At 47.6% G+C, this 21,354-nt stretch overlaps 1 protein-coding gene and 1 non-coding gene across 10 annotated transcripts in view; both read left to right on the forward strand.

Annotated features, from left to right (window-relative positions):
* Positions 1–14,771, forward strand: part of Tango2 (transport and golgi organization 2 homolog) — a 47,637-nt gene extending 32,866 nt beyond the window's left edge. For 8 of the 9 annotated variants that reach the window (XM_057763954.1, XM_057763953.1, XM_057763962.1 and 5 more), the window contains 6 exons: positions 3,255–3,374; positions 4,468–4,582; positions 7,021–7,091; positions 11,243–11,396; positions 12,587–12,691; positions 13,938–14,771. In XM_057763954.1, the coding sequence (XP_057619937.1) occupies positions 3,255–3,374; positions 4,468–4,582; positions 7,021–7,091; positions 11,243–11,396; positions 12,587–12,691; positions 13,938–14,058 (686 nt within the window). In that variant the 3' untranslated portion in view covers positions 14,059–14,771. The remainder of the gene's footprint in view (positions 1–3,254; positions 3,375–4,467; positions 4,583–7,020; positions 7,092–11,242; positions 11,397–12,586; positions 12,692–13,937) is intronic. The other variant, XM_057763959.1, reaches the window with a different exon arrangement.
* A 217-nt stretch (positions 14,772–14,988) lies between these two features.
* Positions 14,989–15,090, forward strand: LOC130872322 (small nucleolar RNA U13). Its single transcript, XR_009056929.1, has one exon. It is a non-coding gene; the product is annotated as a small nucleolar RNA U13 (small nucleolar RNA).
* The last annotated feature ends 6,264 nt before the right edge of the window (positions 15,091–21,354 follow it).

Genomic DNA, 21,354 nt, shown 5'->3' on the forward strand with positions numbered 1-21,354 from the left:
AGTTAATGGGTTTTCCAGTCTGACTTCTGGGAGCAGACAGCACTCCCTACCCTTGGTGAGCACTGTCCGCTATGGTCCTTCTATGTGGTTCTTTTGCTCCTGCCACACAATTAGTTAATCTCTGGAAATAGCTCTGGGCTCTCTGCTCTTTGTCCCATGAACTCTGGCTACCTTAGTCTCCTGGATTCTCAGCTCTGACCTCATATCACAGTGTCTGCTAGGTCCTGGGGACTCTCTCATCATGAGGCTCATGGGCTCGTCTCATTTGTTTCTAGTCTCTCAGAGCCTTTATCTGTTTTATGTGACATTTATTTACTTGTTTGTTTATCTGTATATATGTATCCATGTGTGCACTCTCTGCCGTGTAGATTATGGGGGTCAAACATCAGGCTTGACCTCAAGCACGGTTACCCACTTACTCATCTTGCCAGCCCATTTGGCTTTTTGTTTGCTGTTTTACGGTGCTGGGGATCAACCCCGGGGTCCTAGACATGCTACACAGGCAAGTGTTCTGCCGCTGAGCCTTATCCCTAGCCTGTTTTTTGTTTTGTTTTGCTTTGGATGGGAGGAGACAGGGTCTCGCTGTGTGTTTCTGACTAGCCTGAAAAGCTTGTTGCCTCTGCCTTCTGACTGTGGGATGACAGTGAACCTTACCACACCTGCCTCCTTAAAGCCCATGTTTTTATAGGCTTTGTTTTCGGTGGTTTTGTGTGGGAGAGTAAACCTGTTCTCTGTTGCTTGACCAGACAGTGAGAGCTTATTTGTTTTTCAGTTGTTGATTTGTAGGGTTTATTTATGCATTCCAGATATGAGTCTTTCATTGGTCAAACGGGCTGCCAACTAACTTCTTTAATGTCTTTTCTTTTTCTCTTTTTTCTTTTTTCTTTTTTGGTTTTTGAGACAGGGTTTCTCTGTGTATCTCCAGCTGGCCTGGAACTCACTCTCACTCTGTAGACCAGGCTGGCCTCGAACTCACAGAGATCTGCCTGCTTCTGCCTTCCGAGTGCTGGGATTAAAGGCGAGTACCACTACTGCCTGGCTAGAATACTTTATTTTTAACAAATGTAGTTTTGGGTGCTGGAGAGATGGCTCAGTGGTTAAGAGCTTTGCCTGCTCTTCCAAAGGTCCTGAGTTCAATTCCCAGCAACCAAATGTGCTCACAACCGTCTGTAATGAGATCTGATGCCCTCTTCTGGCATAGAGGTGTACATGCAGGCAGAATACTGAATACATAATAAATCTTTAAAAAAACAAAACCTTAAGAAATAATAAAATTGGGCTGGAGAAATGGCTCAGTGGTTAAGAACATTGCCTGCTCTTCCAAAGGTCCTGAGTTCAATTCCCTGCAACCACATGGTGGCTCACAACCATCTGTAATGAGGTCTGGTACCCTCTTCTGGCCTGCAGACATACACACAGACAGAATATTGTATACATAATAAATAAATAAATATTAAAAAAAAGAAATAAAATTAAATTAAAAAAAAATGTAGTTTTTATGGTTTGTTTTTCTGTCTTTTTCAGGAAGCCTGCTGCTCCCCCAAACCATAACATTTTTCTGCTAAAGCCTCTAAGTTGACAGTCTGACTATTGTCTCAAATTAGCTTTTATTGTGTGTATGTGTGAGTTCATGTACATGTGTGTGCACATGTGTGCATGGGGCCAGAGGACAGCTTCAGCTAACTTCAGACTTTTAAACAAAGTCTCGTTAGCCTGAAACTCACTCATTAGTTCAGACTGGCCCATCACAAGATCCCACGATCAGGCTTTTTCTGCTTGCACCACCTCATCCTAAACCTCACGGGGTCTGGAAATCAGACAGATCCTCATACTTGCAAGGCAAGTATGTTAGTAATTATCTCTCCAGCTCTGCAATCGGTTTTTGTGCCTGGTATGAGGTAAGAGTCGAGATTGATCCTTCTAGTCGTTGCAGTATTGTTTATTGAAATCAGCTGAGCAAACATGTTGGGTCTGCTCTGGACTCGGTGCACACTGGGTGTGGCACACTGATCTGTGTGTCTTGGCACCAGTACCAGTTGCTGTTACTGTTCTTTTGAACTGACACAGTAGTCACACCTGATCTTTTAAGCCCAACAGTTCAGGGCTCTAAGTGTTTTCAATGGTAGAGTTAAATTTTCATTTTCTAAGCTGGGCATGGTGATGTAGCCAGCCCTGTAATCCCAGAACGTTTGAGTCTGAAACAGAAGTGTCACCGTGAGGTACCTACCTGTCAAGCCCTTCTGGGCTATAGTTTGAGACTCTGACTTACAGAAATGGAGTAGGGCTAGGGAGGGAGCTCGGTTGGTGCTTGCCTAGCACGCAGTGCCGAAACCAGGCACAGGCAGAACACACCTGAGAATCAGATGTTCAAGGCTAGCCTCGACTACATAGTGAATTCAAGGCCATCCTGAGCTACATTAGACCTTGACTCAAAATGTAGCAGTAAGTGAACAAGTAAATGTTCACTCTCTAGTTCTCAGCCCGCTCTCTTGCTTGGCCTAGTGGGCTGCCGTGTGTCGGTTTGGGCTTCTATGTAGGTGATTCTGCTCTCTACCATAGAGTTTGTTTTCTTTCCTATGTTTGTATTTTATGTTTATTTTTCTGTTATAATTGATTTTTATTCAAACAAATGACATTTTAAGGTGAGGGAGATGCCTCATCAGGTAAGAATACTCACTGCACGAGCATGAGTTTATCCTAGTACCCACCAGCATGGTCTTGTTTGCCTATAACCCAGAGCCGTAGAAGGCAGAGACAGGGCCACTGTGGAGTGATGGCCCCTCCTAGTTCCAGACTTAGTGAGCTGCTGTTGTGAGGGTTAAAGTGGAGAGTGCTAGTGTCTTCCTCTAGCCCCTACCTGGGCACAGGTACATGTACCAGCACACACAGGTGTGCAAATAGCACACTCACATTAGACATACATACTCATATATGCACACTTTCTCATAGGACATCTTAATAACTCTTTATTATGATGTTGAGTGTAGTGACCTAATAGTCTGGCTGGGACACTTCTTTTTATCTAGGGTCTCTCTCTCACATACTCATACCTGGGCCATATCTCCCATCTCCTCTCCTATGGCAAATAGGGCCTGTGCAACCTAGTGTGGGACCTAGTGGCGGCAGCATTGACCCTCTGAGGAGCTGTATGTCCTGGCAGAGCTATGGAACATGTCTCATGAGGACTGGGCAGAGGGTCCCAGTGGGACTCGTCATGGGAACTTGGCTGATGGTAATGCTGTCATCTGCTCTAGGACTCGACATGGAGGAAGGCAAGGCAGGAGGAACATGGCTGGGCATCAGCACACATGGGAAGCTGGGGGCCCTCACCAACTATCTGCAGCCCCAGCAAGACCCATATGCCCGTGGTAGAGGTATGAGGTCTGTGGGGTTGGGTGGGACCTAAGTAGAGCAAAGCTGAGACACCTTGGGGTGGAGCTTAGGTAAGACTGGCAGAGCAGTGGAGGCGGGCAGGTCTCACTTGGTACTTTGAGGAAGGAAGGTACCCAGCCAGGGCTTCTGCTGGTAAGCCCCAGCCTCTCATGTGACCTTCACACAACAGTGACAGGAAGAAGAGCTGGAGAGAAAAGCTGGGGGCATTGCCAGTGTGATTATGCCAGGGAGTACCCTTCAGACTTGACTCCCTGCACTGTGTCATTGCCCCCTGCAAGCTGAGCTTCATTTTTCTTTTATTTTTTTAGATACTTATTTATTTATTTTATATATATGTGTGTGTGTGTGTGTGTGTGTGTGTGTGTGTGTGTGTGTGTATATATATATGGTCTTGTCTGCATGTATGACTGCATGCCAGAGGAGAACATTGGATCCCATTATAGATTGTTATAAGATGCCATGTGGGTGCTAGGAACTGAACTCAGGATCTCTGGAAGAGCAGTCAATGCTTTTAACTGCTGAGCCATCTCTCCAACTTTGAGTTTCATCTTTCTTGATGCTGAATTTTCACATATAGGCATAGTAGGTGAACTTTATTTTCTTTCATTCATCTGTTTGTTCTACCATGTGGAGACTGAACTCAGGGCATCAAGCAAGCTAAGCAAGGGTTTTACTGTTGAGATCTGTCTCCTACCTGCAGTGTGTGTGTGTGTGTGTGTGTGTGTGTGTGTGTGTGTGTGTGTGTATTTGGTTTTCAAGACAGGGATTCTCTGTGTGACTTGGCTGTCCTGGAACTCGCTCTGTAGACCAAGCCAGCCTCAAACTCAGAGATCAGTTTGTCTCTGCCTCCTAAATACTGGGATTAAAGGCATGTGCCGCTACCACCCAGCCCTAGAAAATATTTTTAAAACCATTCTCCATAATAGCCCAGTTAGCAAGGAATGGATGGCTCAGATGTTGGAGCCCCAGTGCAATTAACCCTCGTATGTCCTCCCGAGTCCCTGCTTCAGTCTTCCCCACAGCAGGACTTCATGGCTGCTGCCTTGGCCATTGCTTTGTGTGTCCTGCCTACAGGTGAACTTGTGACTCACTTTCTGACCGGTGACATGGACAGCCTTTCCTACCTAAAGAAGGTCTCTTCAGAGGGCCACCTGTACAACGGCTTTAACCTCCTGGCAGCTGACCTGAGGTGGGTCTACCTTGGTAACTCGGTCTTCAGCTCCTTGCCCCAGTCAGCTCGGTGGCCTTTCCCAGGACTTCACTTGAGGGGTGCTTGGCAAACACCCGAGGGCCTAGCCTGTCTCAGATCCACTGACTGAGAATAGGGCCCAGAGCTCAGTACTTCTTGAGACAGTGTATGGTTGCCAGCTCCCTGCAGTGACTGAACTGCTGTCAGGAGCTGACAGTGCCTCTTGGGGCAGCTCCAGCCCCATCACTTCCTGTGGGGATGCTTCATAACAGCTGGCTCAGTCTGTCTTGGCTTGAGCTCCCAGGTGTTCTCATGTTGGAGATGTGGCTATAGGAACAGAAATTTGATATGCTTGGCCTTTCAGTGGGTTAAATATCCTTATCTCCCTTTTATCAGTCATTGAGTGCTATTAGCTGTGGGTTTCCTCCTGAGGGAAGCTGCTGTCGTCCTACACCCAGATATCTGTCCTGAGCTGCTCCTACCACAGGGGCAGGTCCACAGGTCCATAGGTGAGCATCCCTTGTGTATATGTGTCCTGTGTCATTCCAGGACTACATGGATTGACTGGTTGTGGAAGCTGGGTGAGGTGCAATGGTCAGGAAGAAGCCCTGGAGTGGGCACTAAGAGGGCATGCTGCCATCCTCCTTTCTCACTCTGGGGGCTTCTGGAGGCCATAAACCTGATCTCTCTCTTCTCCAAACATGGAGCTGGGTGTGCACTTCAGTTCATCTGTATCTGATCTAGCCCCGAGAGACCAGAGCCATGGCTCTGATGCAGGCAGGAATGACTGCTCAGTAGCTATGTCAAATGGGTGAAAACAAGGCTGTTGTTCTCTGGGCAGATACACAGTGACTTCTCTTGTTCTATGGGCAGATACACAGTGGCTTCTCTTGTTCTATGGGCAGATACACAGTGGCTTCTCTTGTTCTCTGGGCAGATACACAGTGGCTTCTCTTGTTCTCTGGGCAGATACACAGTGGCTTCTCTTGTTCTATGGGCAGATACACAGTGGCTTCTCTTGTTCTATGGGCAGATACACAGTGGCTTCCCATGTTCTCTGGGCAGATACACAGTGGCTTCCCATGTTCTCTGGGCAGATACACAGTGGCTTCCGATGTTTTCTGGGCAGATACACGGTGGCTTCCCATGTTCTCTGGGCAGATACACAGTGGCTTCCCATGTTCTCTGGGCAGATACGTAGTGGCTTCTGCAGTTGGGCCTCTGGAGATCTGAGCAGCCTTCCTTGCTATAGACCCCTGCAAGGTCAGAGTTCAGCTAAAGAGCAATCCCACAATTCAGGCTGCTAATGCTACCACTGAGGGTAGCAGTTGGGGACTAATAAACCAAAGTCTAAGCTGGGCATGGTGCTATACACTTTTACTCCCAGCACTTGGGACAGAGAACAGGCAGGTCTTGGTGGGTTCAAGGCCAGTTGATTTACATAAAGAGTTGCAGACCAGCTATTAGTATATAGTGAGACCTTGTCTCAAAAACAGCAACCAAGACCTGGGGCTAGAGAGATGGCTTAATGGGTAAAAGTACATACAGTCTTTGTAAAAGACAGGAGTTCAGTTCCCAGCATCTATGTCAAATGACTCTTAAAGAGATTGAGAGATAGAAAACAAGGCCTTCAATGGAGAGATATTTGTCCTGGTCACAGCTATCCCTGGATAGTTCCCTCCAATACACACACTTTATCTAGTCCCTGGCAAGGGTGACAGGGACCCTGGCATGGGTACCCAATTCCTTGGGTCCTTACCCCCCAAAAAAAATTGAAGAAAAAAATTTTCTCACAAAGTTGTAAGGGCTGGAGTGAGGAAGAATGTGAAGGGGTGTGAACCCAGACTGCGGACTGCTGGACAGGGGGAGCAAGAGGAATCGTCGCGGTAACCGAAAACACCTCCACTTGTCACTGTCCGTTGGAAGGTATTTCAGTCACTTCTGAGTTCCAGTGAGAGGCTTCCTGTGGCGTGGAGGAACTGGGGCTTTTTCAGCAGCTACAGCCGTGTAGCTGTGAAATGTTACAGTAGGAGAAAATAGTCTTTGTCACTTTGTTCAGAAGCCTACTCTGAGGCTGCCTGTCAGAAGCACCTAGAGATGGGCCATACAGTGGCCACCGTGACCCACCAGAAGGGCTGGGGGTGGCATACAGCTATCACAGCATCCATGTTAGAGAACTGTGAGGTATTTGCACATCTGCTTGCTCCTCTTTGGTTCCGGTAGAGAGCCAGGAGTGTACCTATGAGAATAAACAGGGGCTGGTGTCTCCATGGCCCAGCTTTCCAGGCCCCGAGCTGAGCTGAAGTGGGGCCATCGTCCTTGTGCTGGTCACGAGCCGGAGCTAGAGGCAAGGCAGGCGAGATCGCTGGGAAGTGCTGGGCACAGGGCTGCTTGTGGTTCCCATGTGACTTTGTCTGGCTTTTGGCTTCCATTCACAGCACAACAAAAGGAGATGTCGTTTGCTACTATGGAAACCGGGGGCAGCCCGAGCCTGTTGTCTTGGCACCAGGTGAGCCTGCTTTGGTGTCCAGACAGGGTGGGAGCTGCTCCTATGTTGGGAATACCATGTTCTTTGCAGAGACCAGGCTATTGTTGCTTTGTTCTCCTGGAACTTGACTTTTTGACTTTTTGCTTTTTGACACATTTTTTAAATGTGTGTCATGTGGTCTGTATAGGACTGTGGCCTGCACTTGCCCACATCTGCATACAGTCTCCCCTGGGCTTTTACTACACTGGGAGATGCTGACCTGTTCTGGACCCCTGCCCTAGCCCCCAAAGTTCAGCTAGCATCTCATGGGGGTCACCACCTAGTGTCTTCCCCAGACCCCTTTGGTGATACATGCACACAGCACACACTTTAGCTCCTTTCATATGCAAACCTCCTACACCCAGTGCCATACTTGTCCCATGTCCCCTGCCCTAGCTCCTAGATACTTTCCTCTTACCACACCTGTGCCCAGGCGGTAGTCTCTGCAGCTGGGCCTGCTGTCCCTCTCTTCCCTGGGTGTTGTCTTTTCTTGGAAGCCTTTTCCACCAGCTGCCTGCCTCCACCCAGAGCTGACATTTTCTCCCTTCCTCCCTCCCCCCCCCCCCACTCATTCACACACATACACTCACATGGCCCTATAAGCCACTTTGGAAAAAGAGATGTCTGTATCTTGTCCCAGGTCTAGTGCCAAGACTGAGCAGGACCCACAGGAAACAGCACGAATGGGGAGCACAGCACAGGGTGAACTAACCTCCTGGGAGCAGCTCCTTCATCCACAGCCTGTGAGCACTCCTTGCTGGTAACATCCTTGCTGGGTCTGAGGGCCTTGGACCCTGCCCCTGGTCCCTACAGCTGAGCCATTGACCCACACCATTGGTAACCCTCCACTAGGGAGAGAGTCAGTATCCTCAGCAGCACTCACACCACCTGTGTGTGGCACTTTTTGTTCATAGTGCAGTTTCTGCATCCCAAGTCACGGAGTCTTTCTTAGGCAGTTGGCGCAGATTACTAAATGAGGTTGCAGGACGCATGTCACTCCTTCCCAATTGAGGCCCAAAATGCTGTGTTCCAGGTGTAGCTCAAGGGACATGGGGAGCAGCCCCCAGGGGTGCTGAGTAGCCCTACCCTGCCTGTGTTATTAGCTCCAGGGATAATGGTGAGACCTGCTTCACAACAAAACTCATACATGCACTGGTTCATGCCAAGGCTGGCTTCAGCTTTGCAAGACTTCCTGGAACTGTTTGAGCCCCAGACTGGCCAAAGAGCTGTAGAACTCTCCCCATTTTCTGGGGTATGTCCAGGCCAGGATGCCATGGGATGATGAGATTCTAGAATAGGCAGCTCACACCTAGAGTGTGGCATCTGCTCACTCCCACTAGGTCTCACCCAGGGCTCTCTGCCAGCTGTAGCTACTTGAACTGCCCTTGGTGGTGTCCATCCTACCCTCCTGCCAAGCCCAGAGCAGGGGCAGCTGCGCTCCCAGCTGATGTCTGACCTGAAGTCCTGAGTTAGGCAGTCACGAGGGTTCATCTCCTGCCAGGTCAGAGCCCTTTCATTTCAGCTTCTTGGGGTCTGCGGACCTGCTGAAGAGGATTCGTACCCCAGAAATCGGCCTCAGTGGCCCAGAGGCCTCTGGGAGAGCGGCTGGAGACAAGGACATGAGGCCTACCATTCTCAGGCCTGAAAACTCTCCGACTGCAGCTTATTTTCTGCCGAATCTTTACAGTAGACACTTGTTCCGTCTACGTCATGACTTATCCCTGAGTGTGCCCCTACTTGATCTGCACCCCCTTTATTCTAGTGTTGAGAACTGAAGCCAGGCCCTCACACCTACTAAATACGCTCTTGGGAAATCCTCAGCCCTCCACTTTTAAGCAGGAGAATTGCTCTGAGTTCAAATCCAGCAGTGACTACATAGTGAGTACCTGGGCTACAGAATGGGGCCCTTTATTGAGATGAGTCTCATATGTTGTGCATGTAAACTGTCACACAGCCAGCTGTGGTGACACATGCCTATAATCCCAGCACTAGAGAGGTAAAGGCAAAAAGATAGTCATAATTCAAGGCTGATGTGCAGAATAAGTTCAAAGCCAGCCAAGACTCCATGACAAGCCTCTTACCTAAGAGGTGTTTGGGTGGGGGTGTTTCATATAAGCTGAGAGTGGTATACATCTGAAACCCAATGCTCAGGAGAGTGAGGCAGAAGGATCATAGTTTGAGGTCAGTCTGGACTTCATTTACAATCAAATGTGAAGCCAGGTGGCCGTGGTGCACGCCTTTAATCCCAACACTTGGAAGGCAGAGGCAGGCAGATCTCTGTGAGTTCTACGACATCTTGTTCTATATAGTGAGTTTCAGGCCAGCAAGGGTTACATAGTGAGATGCTATCTCAATAAGCCAAATAAATTAATAAAATAAAAATAAATGATCCTCTGGGCATGGTATGCACACCTTTAGTCCCAGCACTCAGGAGGCAGAGGCAGGCGGATCTCTGTAAATTCAAAGCCAGCCTGATTTACATAGAACGCTCCAGGTAATTCCAAAATTTTTCACCATCCACCAAAAAACCCCAGACCCACCCGCAGCTGCTCCTTCTTCCCTCCTATCTCTTGGGGTGTATGCCTTCCAGACATTTCATTCAGACGGAACCAGCCATGTAGCAGAGGAAGCTGACTTCTACTTGGCTTACCTGATGTTTCCATTGCCTTTACCTGTGAGCCATCTCACTGGCCCAGCACATCTCTCTCCACCTAGAGCCTTTGGAGGAACTTCCACGTGGTTCGCCAAAGCAGCTGCACGTTTTACTTCTCTGCTGGCAGTTTATAGAGGTTCCTGCTTTCCCGAACGCTCACCAAGGCTTGCTGCTCTCTGAATCTAGGGGAAGAGAGTTCTGGGGATGGAACCCAGGCCCGTAAGCATGCTGAACACATACTGTACCACTGAGTTATATTCCCAGCCTTCTGTCCCCCACCCCCTCCCCAACATGAGGTGCTGGTAACTCAGGCCCAAGGCCTCTGGCATACTAGGCAAAGCTCTCTACCTTTACCATCATTACCTGTCACCTCTTTTCTTTTTTTAGATGGGAGTGAGGGGGAAGCAGTGCGGGGGGCTCATGAATCCCAGGCTAGCCAAACTCCAACTCAGTATATTTCTAAGGATGAACTTGAACTCCTGATCTTCCCACTGCCACCTTCTGAATTCTGGAATTACAGGTGTAGTCTGTCCATTTAAAATTTTTATTCTTTCTATATAATCTACAAATCTCATCAGATACCTAATTCACAAAAGTCCTTTCCCATTTTGTGTTTTATCTAACTTCTTTGGCACTTTTTTTTTGAAATGAGTAACTTTAAATTTACATGAAGTCTCATTTATCTTGTTGCTTATGCTTTTATTGTCTTACCTAATAAATCATTGCTTAACCTAAGGTCATGAAGCTTTTTCCTTTTAAAATTTATATATTCTGTGTGTGTGTGTGTGTGTGTGTGTGTGTGTGTGTACTTTGAGAGTCTCGCTCTAACCCAGGCTGATCTGAACCTTGCTGTGTAGGCTGGCCTCAAACCTGCCACAATCCTGCCTCAGCCTCCTGAGTTCTAGGATTATAGATACATGCCACCACACTTGATCCTAAAGCTGCTCCTTTTTTTTGGTTTGGTTTGGTTTTTGGAGTCTGGGTCTCATACAAACTTGCCTCAAACATTTATTTGTTGTGCGTGTGTGTGTACCTCCCTGTGTGCCCACTCCTTAGCTTACATCAGAAGTCAAAGGACAATTTGGCAGGTGTAGCTCTCTCCACCACATGGATCCCAGAGCTTGAACTCTGATCAGACTTGGTGGCAGGTGCCTTTTACCCACTGAGCCATCGTGTTGTCCTTTAATTGTTTGTGCATAGGGTGTGAGGTCAGAGCCAACTCCAGTCTTTGTGACTGCCCAGTTACCCAGCACCATTATAGAGTAGTCTCCCAAGCTATTTCAGAAAGAAAAAACAGTGACACCGGTGCTGGCAGCTTGGCCTTGGAGGCTCCAACAGAGCCAGAGTAAGTTTCTAGGGCCTCAGCTGGTCCTCCATCAGATTCAGCTTCCACTGGTGGCTTGTTCAAGATGCTTGACTTTAAGCCATCTGCCCCAGCCATCTGGGCCTCCACATGGCGAGGCTGACCTTCTTCCTACAGGAACCTATGGACTAAGCAATGCCCTACTGGAGACGCCCTGGAGGAAGCTGTGCTTTGGCAAACAACTCTTCATGGAAGTGGTGGAGCAGAGCGAGGCGCTCCCTAAGGACACCCTTGTCACCCATCTCCTAGATGTACTCAACAACGAGGAGGCGTAAGTGAGCAAGTCCCCCTGGGGCAGCCACACAGGTCTAGGGCAGGGAGAAAGGCAGGATTTGCTACCTTGAGGGCCTGTGACGATGAGCAGAGTAGCTTCCCAGCTGTAGCACAGCATGCCTGACCTGTTATCCTCTGCCTCAAGATTCAGATCATCCCTCTCGGGGATGCAGTCAGGGTTTCCAGTGGGGCCCTGGATAATGAGATGGTGCACCAGGGTCCTGTGCTCTGGGGGACTGGGTATTCTCTGAGGTCTGGTCGCCCTCTACACAAGGTGGGCTAGTGTGATAGTCTAGAAGGTTCTAGTTACTCAGCAAACCTTAGGGAGAAGAGTCAGAGAAGCCAGAAGCTAGTCAGAGCAGGCCTAGGACTTTTTTTTGCTATGCCCTGCCTCCAGTGACCTTGGAGGGAAGCATAAGGCATAGACACTCCTGTCCCTGGAAGGACCCCCACCCTCTTCCATGCTCATGGACCTCTTCATGGGGCACTTGGTCCTCAGCCAAGAGTCCTGGCATTTGTTCCTTCACAGTCCCATACTTCTTCCCATTTTCATCTAAGGTTGGCCACTTTCTGCACACAAGGCATGGTGTTCCTCCATCTTACTCACCTTGCAGTCTTCAAAGGAACCCTTTGCCATGCTTTCATCCTCCACAGGGTGAGGACTGCCCTGAGCCCTGCTCACTCTCTCCTGTGGACTTTGAACCATAACATCATTCTTTATCCTCAGCATCAGCTGCCCTCTTGTGGAGCTGTTCTGGGCCTTGCTCAGCCATGGGTCCACGTGGTCCTCAATCACTTGGCTAGGCCAATTATGGCTTTAGCTGTTTTTATTGATAACTATAATCATGGTACAAGATGTGCTGGTTGGTGAGTCTCAGGGCTTAAGGGGGCTCTATGGACTGATGCCCACAGGGTACCACCAGGAGACAATAGAGAGTGCATGTGCCATCTAGATGCCTAGACTTAGTGATGGAGTCATAGGTGATACTGGTGGAATGGCAACAAAGCAGAAGGACCCAAGTAGAAAAGTTACAAACAAGCCTATAGTTCCTCTCTCTACAGCCTTTTAATGCCAAGGCATCCTTGGGAACCTCCGGCTGCCAACATGGCAAATAGGACCCTCAGATACACAGGCAACATATAGGCAGATAGGAGACTAACAGCTTCTCTGGACCTCTATCCTTCCAGACAGCTGCCAGACCCAGCCATTGAGGACCAGGGCCGGGAGTATGTACAGCCAATTCTGAGCAAGTATGCAGCTGTGTGTGTGCGCTGCGCCACCTATGGCACCAGGTGATCATGGTTGGAACTGCTGGGCATATTCCCTTCCCATTGGGTGTCCCCCACAACACAACTGGCCATGGCTAGGCACCTCCCTAATTCAGTGCATTCCAGAGTCTGTCTGCTCTAGACTCCACTGCAGGTTGAACAGATCCTATAGGTTATGTGCCCATGGAGCCGGGTAGGTCAGAGCTCTGGCTTCCTGAAGCTGTTGTTGTATCCTAGGTGGGGCTCCTGCCTGCCTCACTTGTTCAAAGAAGCCAAAGATGGCATTTGGAATGTTGGCATTGCCCTGGCATTGATTCTTCAAAGCCTGTGCTTTACATGCTGGAGTGGCAGTATGGGCTGGTCTTTATATGTACCCACCCTACTTGAAGGACAGGGGCTCACACATGAAAGCCCCCCAGAGGGTGGACTGAAAGGACGAAGAAAGTGAGCCAGGTGACAGCCAGGGCTAGTGCTGGAAGAAGGACATGAGGGATTTTTCTAGGTAAACAGGTCATGTGCCCCAAGTAATTGAGAGCTTAACCTCTTGGAGAGCCAGACATGGCCGGGTGTCTGGGAGCCTGGTGTCCCTTCAGTGGGGTAGTGAGTTGTCAGTTCTACAACCCTGTGAGGGATGTAGCCAATTGGCTCTTGCTATGGAAAAGGGTCAGACTAAGACGGGGTGTTTTAGAGCAGAGGTAACAGGACTCACCCATCATGAGACTAGCCAGGAAGCCCAGATGCCCCTCCTGATGAGCCCCTTTTGTCCTCAGAGTTGAGACTGGGTGGTAATGATGCATGCCTTTAATCCCAGCACTCAAGAGGCAGAGGGTATGGATCTCTGTAAGTTCAAGGCCAGCCTGGTCTACAGAGTGAGTTCCAGGACTGGCTCCATAGCTACTGAGAAACCCTGTCTCAAAAAAAAAAAAAAAAAAAAAAAAAAAGGGGGGTGGGGGGCTGGAGAGATGGCTCAGTGGTTAAGAGCACTGGCTGCTCTTCCAAAGGTCCTGAGTTCAATTCCCAGCAACCATATGGTGGCTCACAACCATCTGTAATGAGATTTGGCGCCCTCTTCTGGCGTGCGGGCATACATGGAGGCAGAATGTTGCATACATAATAAATAAATCTTTAAAAAAAAAAAAAAGGAGTAGAAAAGAGGAGCAGCCAGCTCAGTCCTTGGTGTGATGGGCCTACCCTACTCTTTGTGCCTCAGGTCTGGTCCCAGCTGTGGCTCTAAATGGTGGAACTGGGACTAAAGGATGCTTTCTTTCAGAACCAACACCATCATCCTTGTGGATGCAGATGGCCATGTGACCTTCACAGAACGAAGCATGCTGGACAAAGACGCCTCTCGCTGGGAGACCAACACCTATGAGTTCACACTACAGAGTTAGCCCCACTGCAAGGATGCTGTGCCTCAAGGGTCAGCAAGGATAGGAACCTTCCATGGCCACACTGCATGTCTGTGACTCAGCCAGCATCCCTAGGACCAGGACCCTCTAATCTGTGTGTTACCAATACTTGACCTCATACCCAGTTCAGAGTTTGCTGTGCCAGTGGGGAATGGCAGAGTTGAACACTAGGTTTGAGTCAGACCTGGGTGTGTCATACACATGTGCCGCACCTCATGCTCAGTCCCACCACGCCACTACCACATACACACACGTGTGTGCCTGGCTGACTAGCAGGGCAGTGCCTCTCACTTCACACGTTTGGCCAGTGATCTCTTCCCTGAACAAATAACAGAAGGCTTTTTATAGCAACTGGCCTTCTTTTTCCTGAATGCAGAGCACAACTATGCCTCAGTTCCTCATGGCTAGACTTGCTCCTGCAGGAGAGCTGGTCATGTTAGAAACTGAACGTGGCACAAGAAAAACCCACATGGATAGATAATGGAGATAATTGGAGATCCTGTAGTTCTGTGTGTTGGGGGATCCTGTGTGCGTTGGTCATCCCTTAGACCCCTGTTTGCCCAGCAGGCATTGTGGGTTCTGAGCAGGATCATCTCAGCAAGTGGCTAAGCCAGCCCCTGCCATCTCCCGTCTCCCTCTTCACAAGCTGGACTTCATGTGAACATGAGCTGTTGATAATAAAATGTTGAGCTTGTGATGGGTAAGGGTGTTTCAGAGTTTTTCCTTCGTGTGGAGGCAACAGTCAGAACTGGAGCTGTCATGGTGGGTCAGATGCCCCTCAGCGCTCTTTCTTCTGTTTACATAACCTCAGGAGCACTGATGGATGCCTGTCAGGCGAGGCCAGGGTGGAGAGAACCTATTGGTGAACCTGTGTGGGCTGCCACCACCAGGGTTCCCTCAGGAGTCCCTAAGATCCTTTTGGTTCATAAGCATGACGACTATGTGTTCATCCCTTTGGGAGACATGTGACTCCCACAAACCTGGCTATGACATCGGCACTTTACCCATCTGACATGGGGTGGGGAAGGGAGTCCATAGAAGAGCTAGTGAGCCTGTGGGTCCTGGGGCCAGAGAATGGTGGGAATGGGTGAGTTAGAGGTCCAGGGGATGTTCTTAGCCCCAGGCCTTGGGAACCTCTACCCTGTCAGCAAGAAGCTCATAGCTCAGGCTCCCTTATACATCTGCAGCCACCTTTGTCTTGGCATTTCAGAGTCATGAGCCACGCGTGGATCTGAACTGGGTGTTGCAGACTGTGATTTGCTATTGGTTCCTCTAGTGAAGACTTCACCTTTCCTGTCTCTAGCACCCTCCTCTGGGGTCCAAGGGAAATACTGCTTTATTGAAACCAAGGTTGAACAGGTGACATCACCCAGGCCTGAGAAAAGACAGGTACTGAGTATCACACTGGTCGAGCCCCCACAGGTTGCTGTAGATTCTGCCACCCTTGTTCTATACCCATTTCCACTCATGGAGAACAACCCCTCGGGTGTCTACCTCTGTCCTGCTGTGGAGCCCTCTACCCCAAGTCTGCCTGAACCTCCTTAGTGGCCTCCTGTGGAAAGGACAGCCCAAAAGTGTTACTTTTCTGATTGTAGCCTAAGTTAGGTTCTGCCTTAAAGGAGATCCTCATCCCAGTTCTCCCAGAGCTTGCACAACTTTGCAACAGTCTCCATCCAGACATCAGCCTCCAACGCTCTAAAAGAAGTGTCTAGCTCAGTGGCGTGCCTGCCTAGCAGCACTGACACTCCAAATTCAGTCCCCAGCACTGCAGAGACCGAGGCCAGCCTGGATACCTAGTGAGACCCTGTCACGTAAAACTAAAACCTTAGTTAAAACAAAACCGCAAACATGCTTCTGAATAAGGTGCTCGTTACCACTGTGTTTGCTGTGGCACCATGAGAAAAGGAACACAGCTTTACCTGTGAGGAACCCAGCTTGAAAGGGCTGTATGGTCCCTTAGTTGCCACACAGCTGAGGAAGTGAGACATGAGGCCAGGACAGAGACAAGGTGCTGCCTCTTGGGGCGCTGCCTCCAGGGGCGCTGCAAGCCCTCCACCCTTCCATGCAGGTCCTACCTTGACCTCACTGACCTCAGGCCCCTTCCTCAGAGCTCATGAACTAGGATCTTTATATCCACTGTCCTGCCTAAAGAGCTCTTTCCTCAGATATCCAAACCACACATTCTTCCTCTCTCCACTTCCCCTTTCTCCCCCCACATCTCTTGAGACAGGGCCCCTCACTGGCCTGGAACTTGCCAAGTAAGCCAGGCTTATTGGCCAGTGAACTCCAGGAATTCGCCCCTCTGCCTGTGGAATTACAAACACATGCCACTCCACCCAGTCCTTTTTCACAAGGGTTCTGAAAACTAAACTCGGGTTTTCATGTCTGCAAGGTAAGTGAAGCCCTCTTTTACTATGTCTTGAGTAGACACCTGTTTAAAGGTGAAATCTCAGACCAGTGAGATGGCTTGGAGGGGAAAAAAAATCCTCACTGACAACTATAGTTCAATACCTGGAACTCAGTACAAAGAATCCACTCCTGAGGGGTTCTCTGTCGCATTCTTATGGCACACATGCCTTGCACTCAAACACCACATACACACACAAGACAGAAACAGTAGACTCCGTGAGTTCGAAGCCAGCCTAGTCTCCATAGCAAGTTCCGGGACAGCCAGGGCTTTAAGGAGAAACTTGTCTTGCAGGAAAAAAAGAGTGTTTGAACCTTTTAAACATGAAGACTTGGCTCAGAAGAAGGTCTGAGTGAGCAACAGCCATAACAAAAACATGATTAATGAAAGGCCATTAGTAGTGTTACTAAAACCAAGACGGCCCTTTTATCATCTAGGATATCATCTAGGATAGACAATTTTTAAAATACATAAATTTAAATGTATCAAAGAAATACAAAAAGTGAGAGTTGATAGAAATCTTGTCAAAGGAGTCATTTTTTGTTTTATGTCTTTGAAACAGGGTCTCACTATGTAGATCAGGTTGACCTTGAACTCACAGACATCTGCCTGCTTAACTTCCGCAGTACTGTTATTAAAGGTGTGTGCCACCATGCCTGACTTGTCAGAGTTTCAAGCTCAGTTACTTAGGGTGCCTGTTTACCAGTGAGGTCAAAGGTGAGCATGACTCAGTCTTAACCACGGCCATATGGATGTGCTATCAGAAGCAGCTGACACAAGTCTGAGGTAAGAGATGCATGGCTAGGTGGTGCATATGTTTAATCCCAGCACTAGGGAAGCACAGCAAGGTGGATCTCTGTGAGTTCAAGGCCAGCCTGGTCTACAAAGCAAGTGCCTGGACAGGCTCCAAATCTACACAGAGAAACCCTGTCTGGGACCCTCCCACCTGGAAAACAAACAAACAAAAAACCTGGATACTGCCGGGCGGCGGTGGCGCACTCCTTTAATCCCAGCACTCGGGAGGCAGAGGCAGGCGGATCTCTTTAAGAACATTTGTCACTTTTGCAGAGGACCTGGGTTTAGTTCCCAGCACCCAATGCACATAAAATAAATAAGTCTTGCTGGGCGGTGGTAATGCATGCCTTTAATCCCAGCACTCTAGAGGCAGAGACAGGAGGATCTCTGTGAGTTCGGGGCCAGCCTGGTCTACAAGAGCTAGTTCCAGGACAGGTTCCAAAGCTACAGAGAAACTTGGTCTCAAAAAACCAAAGTTAAAAAAATTAAGAGGTAGTCCAGGTGTGGTGACTTTAATCCCAGCACTCAGAAGGCAGAGGCAGGCAGATCTCTGTTAGTTGGAGGCCAGTCTGGTTCTAGGGCCACCAAAGTAATATAGAGAAACCCTGTCTCAAAAAAACACAAATTAATTAAGAGGTAAGTTGTGATTTTAGAACTAACGGGAGTGTCTGGTTCAGGAAAGTTTTCTATGTATGAGTGTAGCCTGAATGCCTGTGCACCACATGGTGCTTGATGCCCAGGGAGTCCAGAAGAGGGAATTGGAGCCTTTGGAATTGAAGTTACAGACACTTGTGAGCTGCTATGTGGGTGCTGGGAATCAAACTAGAGTCCTCTGCAAGAGCAACCAGTTCTCTTAACTGCTGAGTCATCTGTCCAGCCTTCCTGCCTTCAGTTTGGACAATTAGTACCATTTGTTTGACTGTCCGTATAGAGGGAGAATAGGTATAATGAAAACTTAGTACAACAGACCAAATTTTATAAGTAGATTTAATATTCACTAAGATAAGTTTTATAGTGTCTATGTAATTTAGTAGAAATGCCCCCAAATAGGAATAATTCTTTTTAATAGAATTTCCCCTGTACTAAGTTGGTGGCTGTCTAGTATGTGAAGTCTTCAGTCCAGTGAGAAAACATAAAGTTGCATTTGAATAAAATCTAACCAACTAGTTGCTTTTTAAAAAGATTTATTTTCTTACGTATGTGTGTGACTGTGTGAGTTACTTGCTGGATCCCTGGACTTAGAGTTACAGGTGTTTGTGAGCTGTCAGACATGGGTAGCTGGAGGTGGAAAGCAGTTTTTGCAAAAGCAGTGTGCCCTCTTAAACACAGAGGTCTCTCCAGTCCCTTTAGACCCCATTTCATACCATTTTAATATCCCTGTTGGCTTCACCTTTTGTTTTCTATTTTGGAAAAATCCTTTACTTTAAAAGGAGAGAATTTTTTCTTACCTAGGAAAGTCTTTCTTTCATGAGACAATGTAACATATAAATACAAATGTATCAACTTATTATAGTAGAATTCAAATTATATTTATGACAATGTAACAATGTCAGATAACCTATGTCCATGATGCTAAACTACAAGGTTGTTGTCTGTTGCCTATCAGAGACAGAGTTGACATCTGCTTTGTTTTTTTTTTTTTTTTTAAAGACAGGTGTGGGGGTGGTGCATTCCTTTAATCCCAGCACTCGGGAGACAGAGGCAGATGAATCTCTGTGAGTTTGAGGCCAGCCAGCTCTACAGAGTGAGTTCCAAGACAGCCAGGACTGTTATATAGAGAAACTCTGCCTCAAAAAAATAAAAAGACAGGGTCTCATTATTTAGCCTAGGTGGCCAGAAACACCCACCTACTTTCGCCTTCCAAGTGCTGGAATTAAAGGTATGCATCAACATGCCTGGTTGCTGCTGGTTTTTTTTTTTTTTTAAGTCTCTTTTTGTGGGCTTAGGGGATTCCAGAGATGGCTCAGTTATTGTGGGTCTGTGGTCTTTCTTAGATTCACCAGTCTAATCATTAATAAATTTTAACAAAGAAGAGGCTTTTACTCAGTTACTGGCACCAGGTATTCTACATCCAGGACTCAGAATTCCTAAATGCAGCCCAACTACCTCAGTCAAGGGGTTTTAAAGACAATGAACACAAAGTTAACAATTTGTTCTCCTACAAGCAGAAAGTCCTCTTGTGCAAAACAAGCTTGGTGACCAAAGTAGAATTAGCAGTGTCGTAGTTAGGGTTTCTATTGCTGTGAAGAGACACCATGACCATGGCAACTCCTATAAAGGAAAATGTTGAATTGAGAGGGCTTGCTTACAGTTTCAGATTCATTATTATCATAAATTCAGTCCATTATCATCATGGTGAGCAGCATGGCAGCATGCAAGCAGACAAGGTGCTGCAGGAGTAACTGAGAGTCCTACATCTTGCAGGCAATAGGAAGTTGACTGACTGTCCTACCGAGGGAAGCTTGAGCAAAAGAGACTTCAAAGCCCACCCCCACAGTGACACACCTACTCCAACAAGGCCACTCCTCCTAATAGTGCCACTCCCTTTGGGGGCAATTTTCTTTCAAACACCACATTCCACTCCTTGGCCCCCAAAGGCTTGTAGCCATATCATACCACCACCAAAAAAAAAAAAAAAAAAAAAAAAAAAGCATTCAGTTCAACCTCAAAAGTCCCCATAGTCTATAACAGTCTCAAACTTGTTTCAAAGTCTCTTCTGAGACTCATGGCTTTCTCTTAACTGTAATTCCCCTGTAAAAAAATCAAAATGCAGATCATTAGATTCCAACATCTAATGGCACAGGACATGCATTACCAATCCAAAATGCAGGGAAGGGAGCATAATGAGGAAATACTGAACCAAAGCAAAACCCAAACCAAGCTGGGCAAACTCCAAACTCCGCATCTTTCAAACCACCACAAGCAGTTAAAAAAAAAAAAAAATTAACTCTTAACAACCCTTAACATTTAGAAGTCTAATTTTGCTTTTTAGTTCTCTGTCCTGGAGCCCATGCTGTAGACCAGGCTGACCTCACAGAGATCCACCTATTTCTGTCTCTGGAGTGCTGAGGTTAAAGGCATGTGCCACTTCCAACTGCATTTTAGTTCTCTTAAGTGGAGAGATTTTAAACTTTTAAACATAAAGTTAGCCATCACATTCCCCCCTTGAGTTAAGTCTTAAGTCAAATCCTTGACTCTGTGATGGGTACCTGTTCATATTGGGACTTAATTAACATCTCCTAAGTGGGAATTTATATATTTTGTTAAGGCATTAATGATGCAGGGATCAACCATAATCAGCAGGAACAGAGAAGCTAAGGGCCCTATGGTGGCTGATAGTTGTATTACTAGGGTTGAAGAACGCAAGAAAGAAAAGGGGAGGCATTTATTTCCTCCTTGTAGGGCTTTTCCCTCTCTGTGAGGTATTTTGGCCAAATTATTCATGGTAATTCCTGAGTGGTTTTCATAGAAGCAGCAAGTTTCCCCAAAGACCATACAGTAACCTCTTTATTCTGCACAAAGCAGACCAAGTGCCCTACAATATTGTAAGACTACCTCAGCTAATGAGCCAACCCAGTCTTCTAATCTTGCAATAGACCCTTCTAATGCAAATAAACCCTGGGTAGCCGGGTGGTGGTGGCGCACGCCTTTAATCCCAGCACTCGGGAGGCGGAGGCAGGCGGATCTCTGTGAGTTCGAGGCCAGCCTGGTCTACAAGAGCTAGTTCCAGGACAGGCTCCAAAACCACAGAGAAACCCTGTCTCGAAAAACCAAAATAAATAAATAAATAAATAAATAAATGAATGAATGAATAAATGAATAAATAAATAAATAAATAAACTCTGAGTTATTTGACAGCCTAAGTTTTTGTAGCTGTCATACGGCCATTGTCGTGTCTGTTGCCTTGAGAGGTCTCCAGCTGTTCCCAACCCTAAGCTTGCTATGAGGGGTATGAGGAGAGGAACTGCACACTTCTCTCTGCCTCTGGGGGCTGGAAAGATTTGCACATACAAGTGCTCTCTCCCTGCCAGACTGTCGTATCCAAACATCCCGGGAAATAGGAATACGAAGATACA

The sequence above is a fragment of the Chionomys nivalis genome, chromosome 3, assembly GCF_950005125.1.
Source record: "Chionomys nivalis chromosome 3, mChiNiv1.1, whole genome shotgun sequence".
Classification (NCBI taxonomy): Eukaryota; Metazoa; Chordata; class Mammalia; order Rodentia; family Cricetidae; genus Chionomys; species Chionomys nivalis.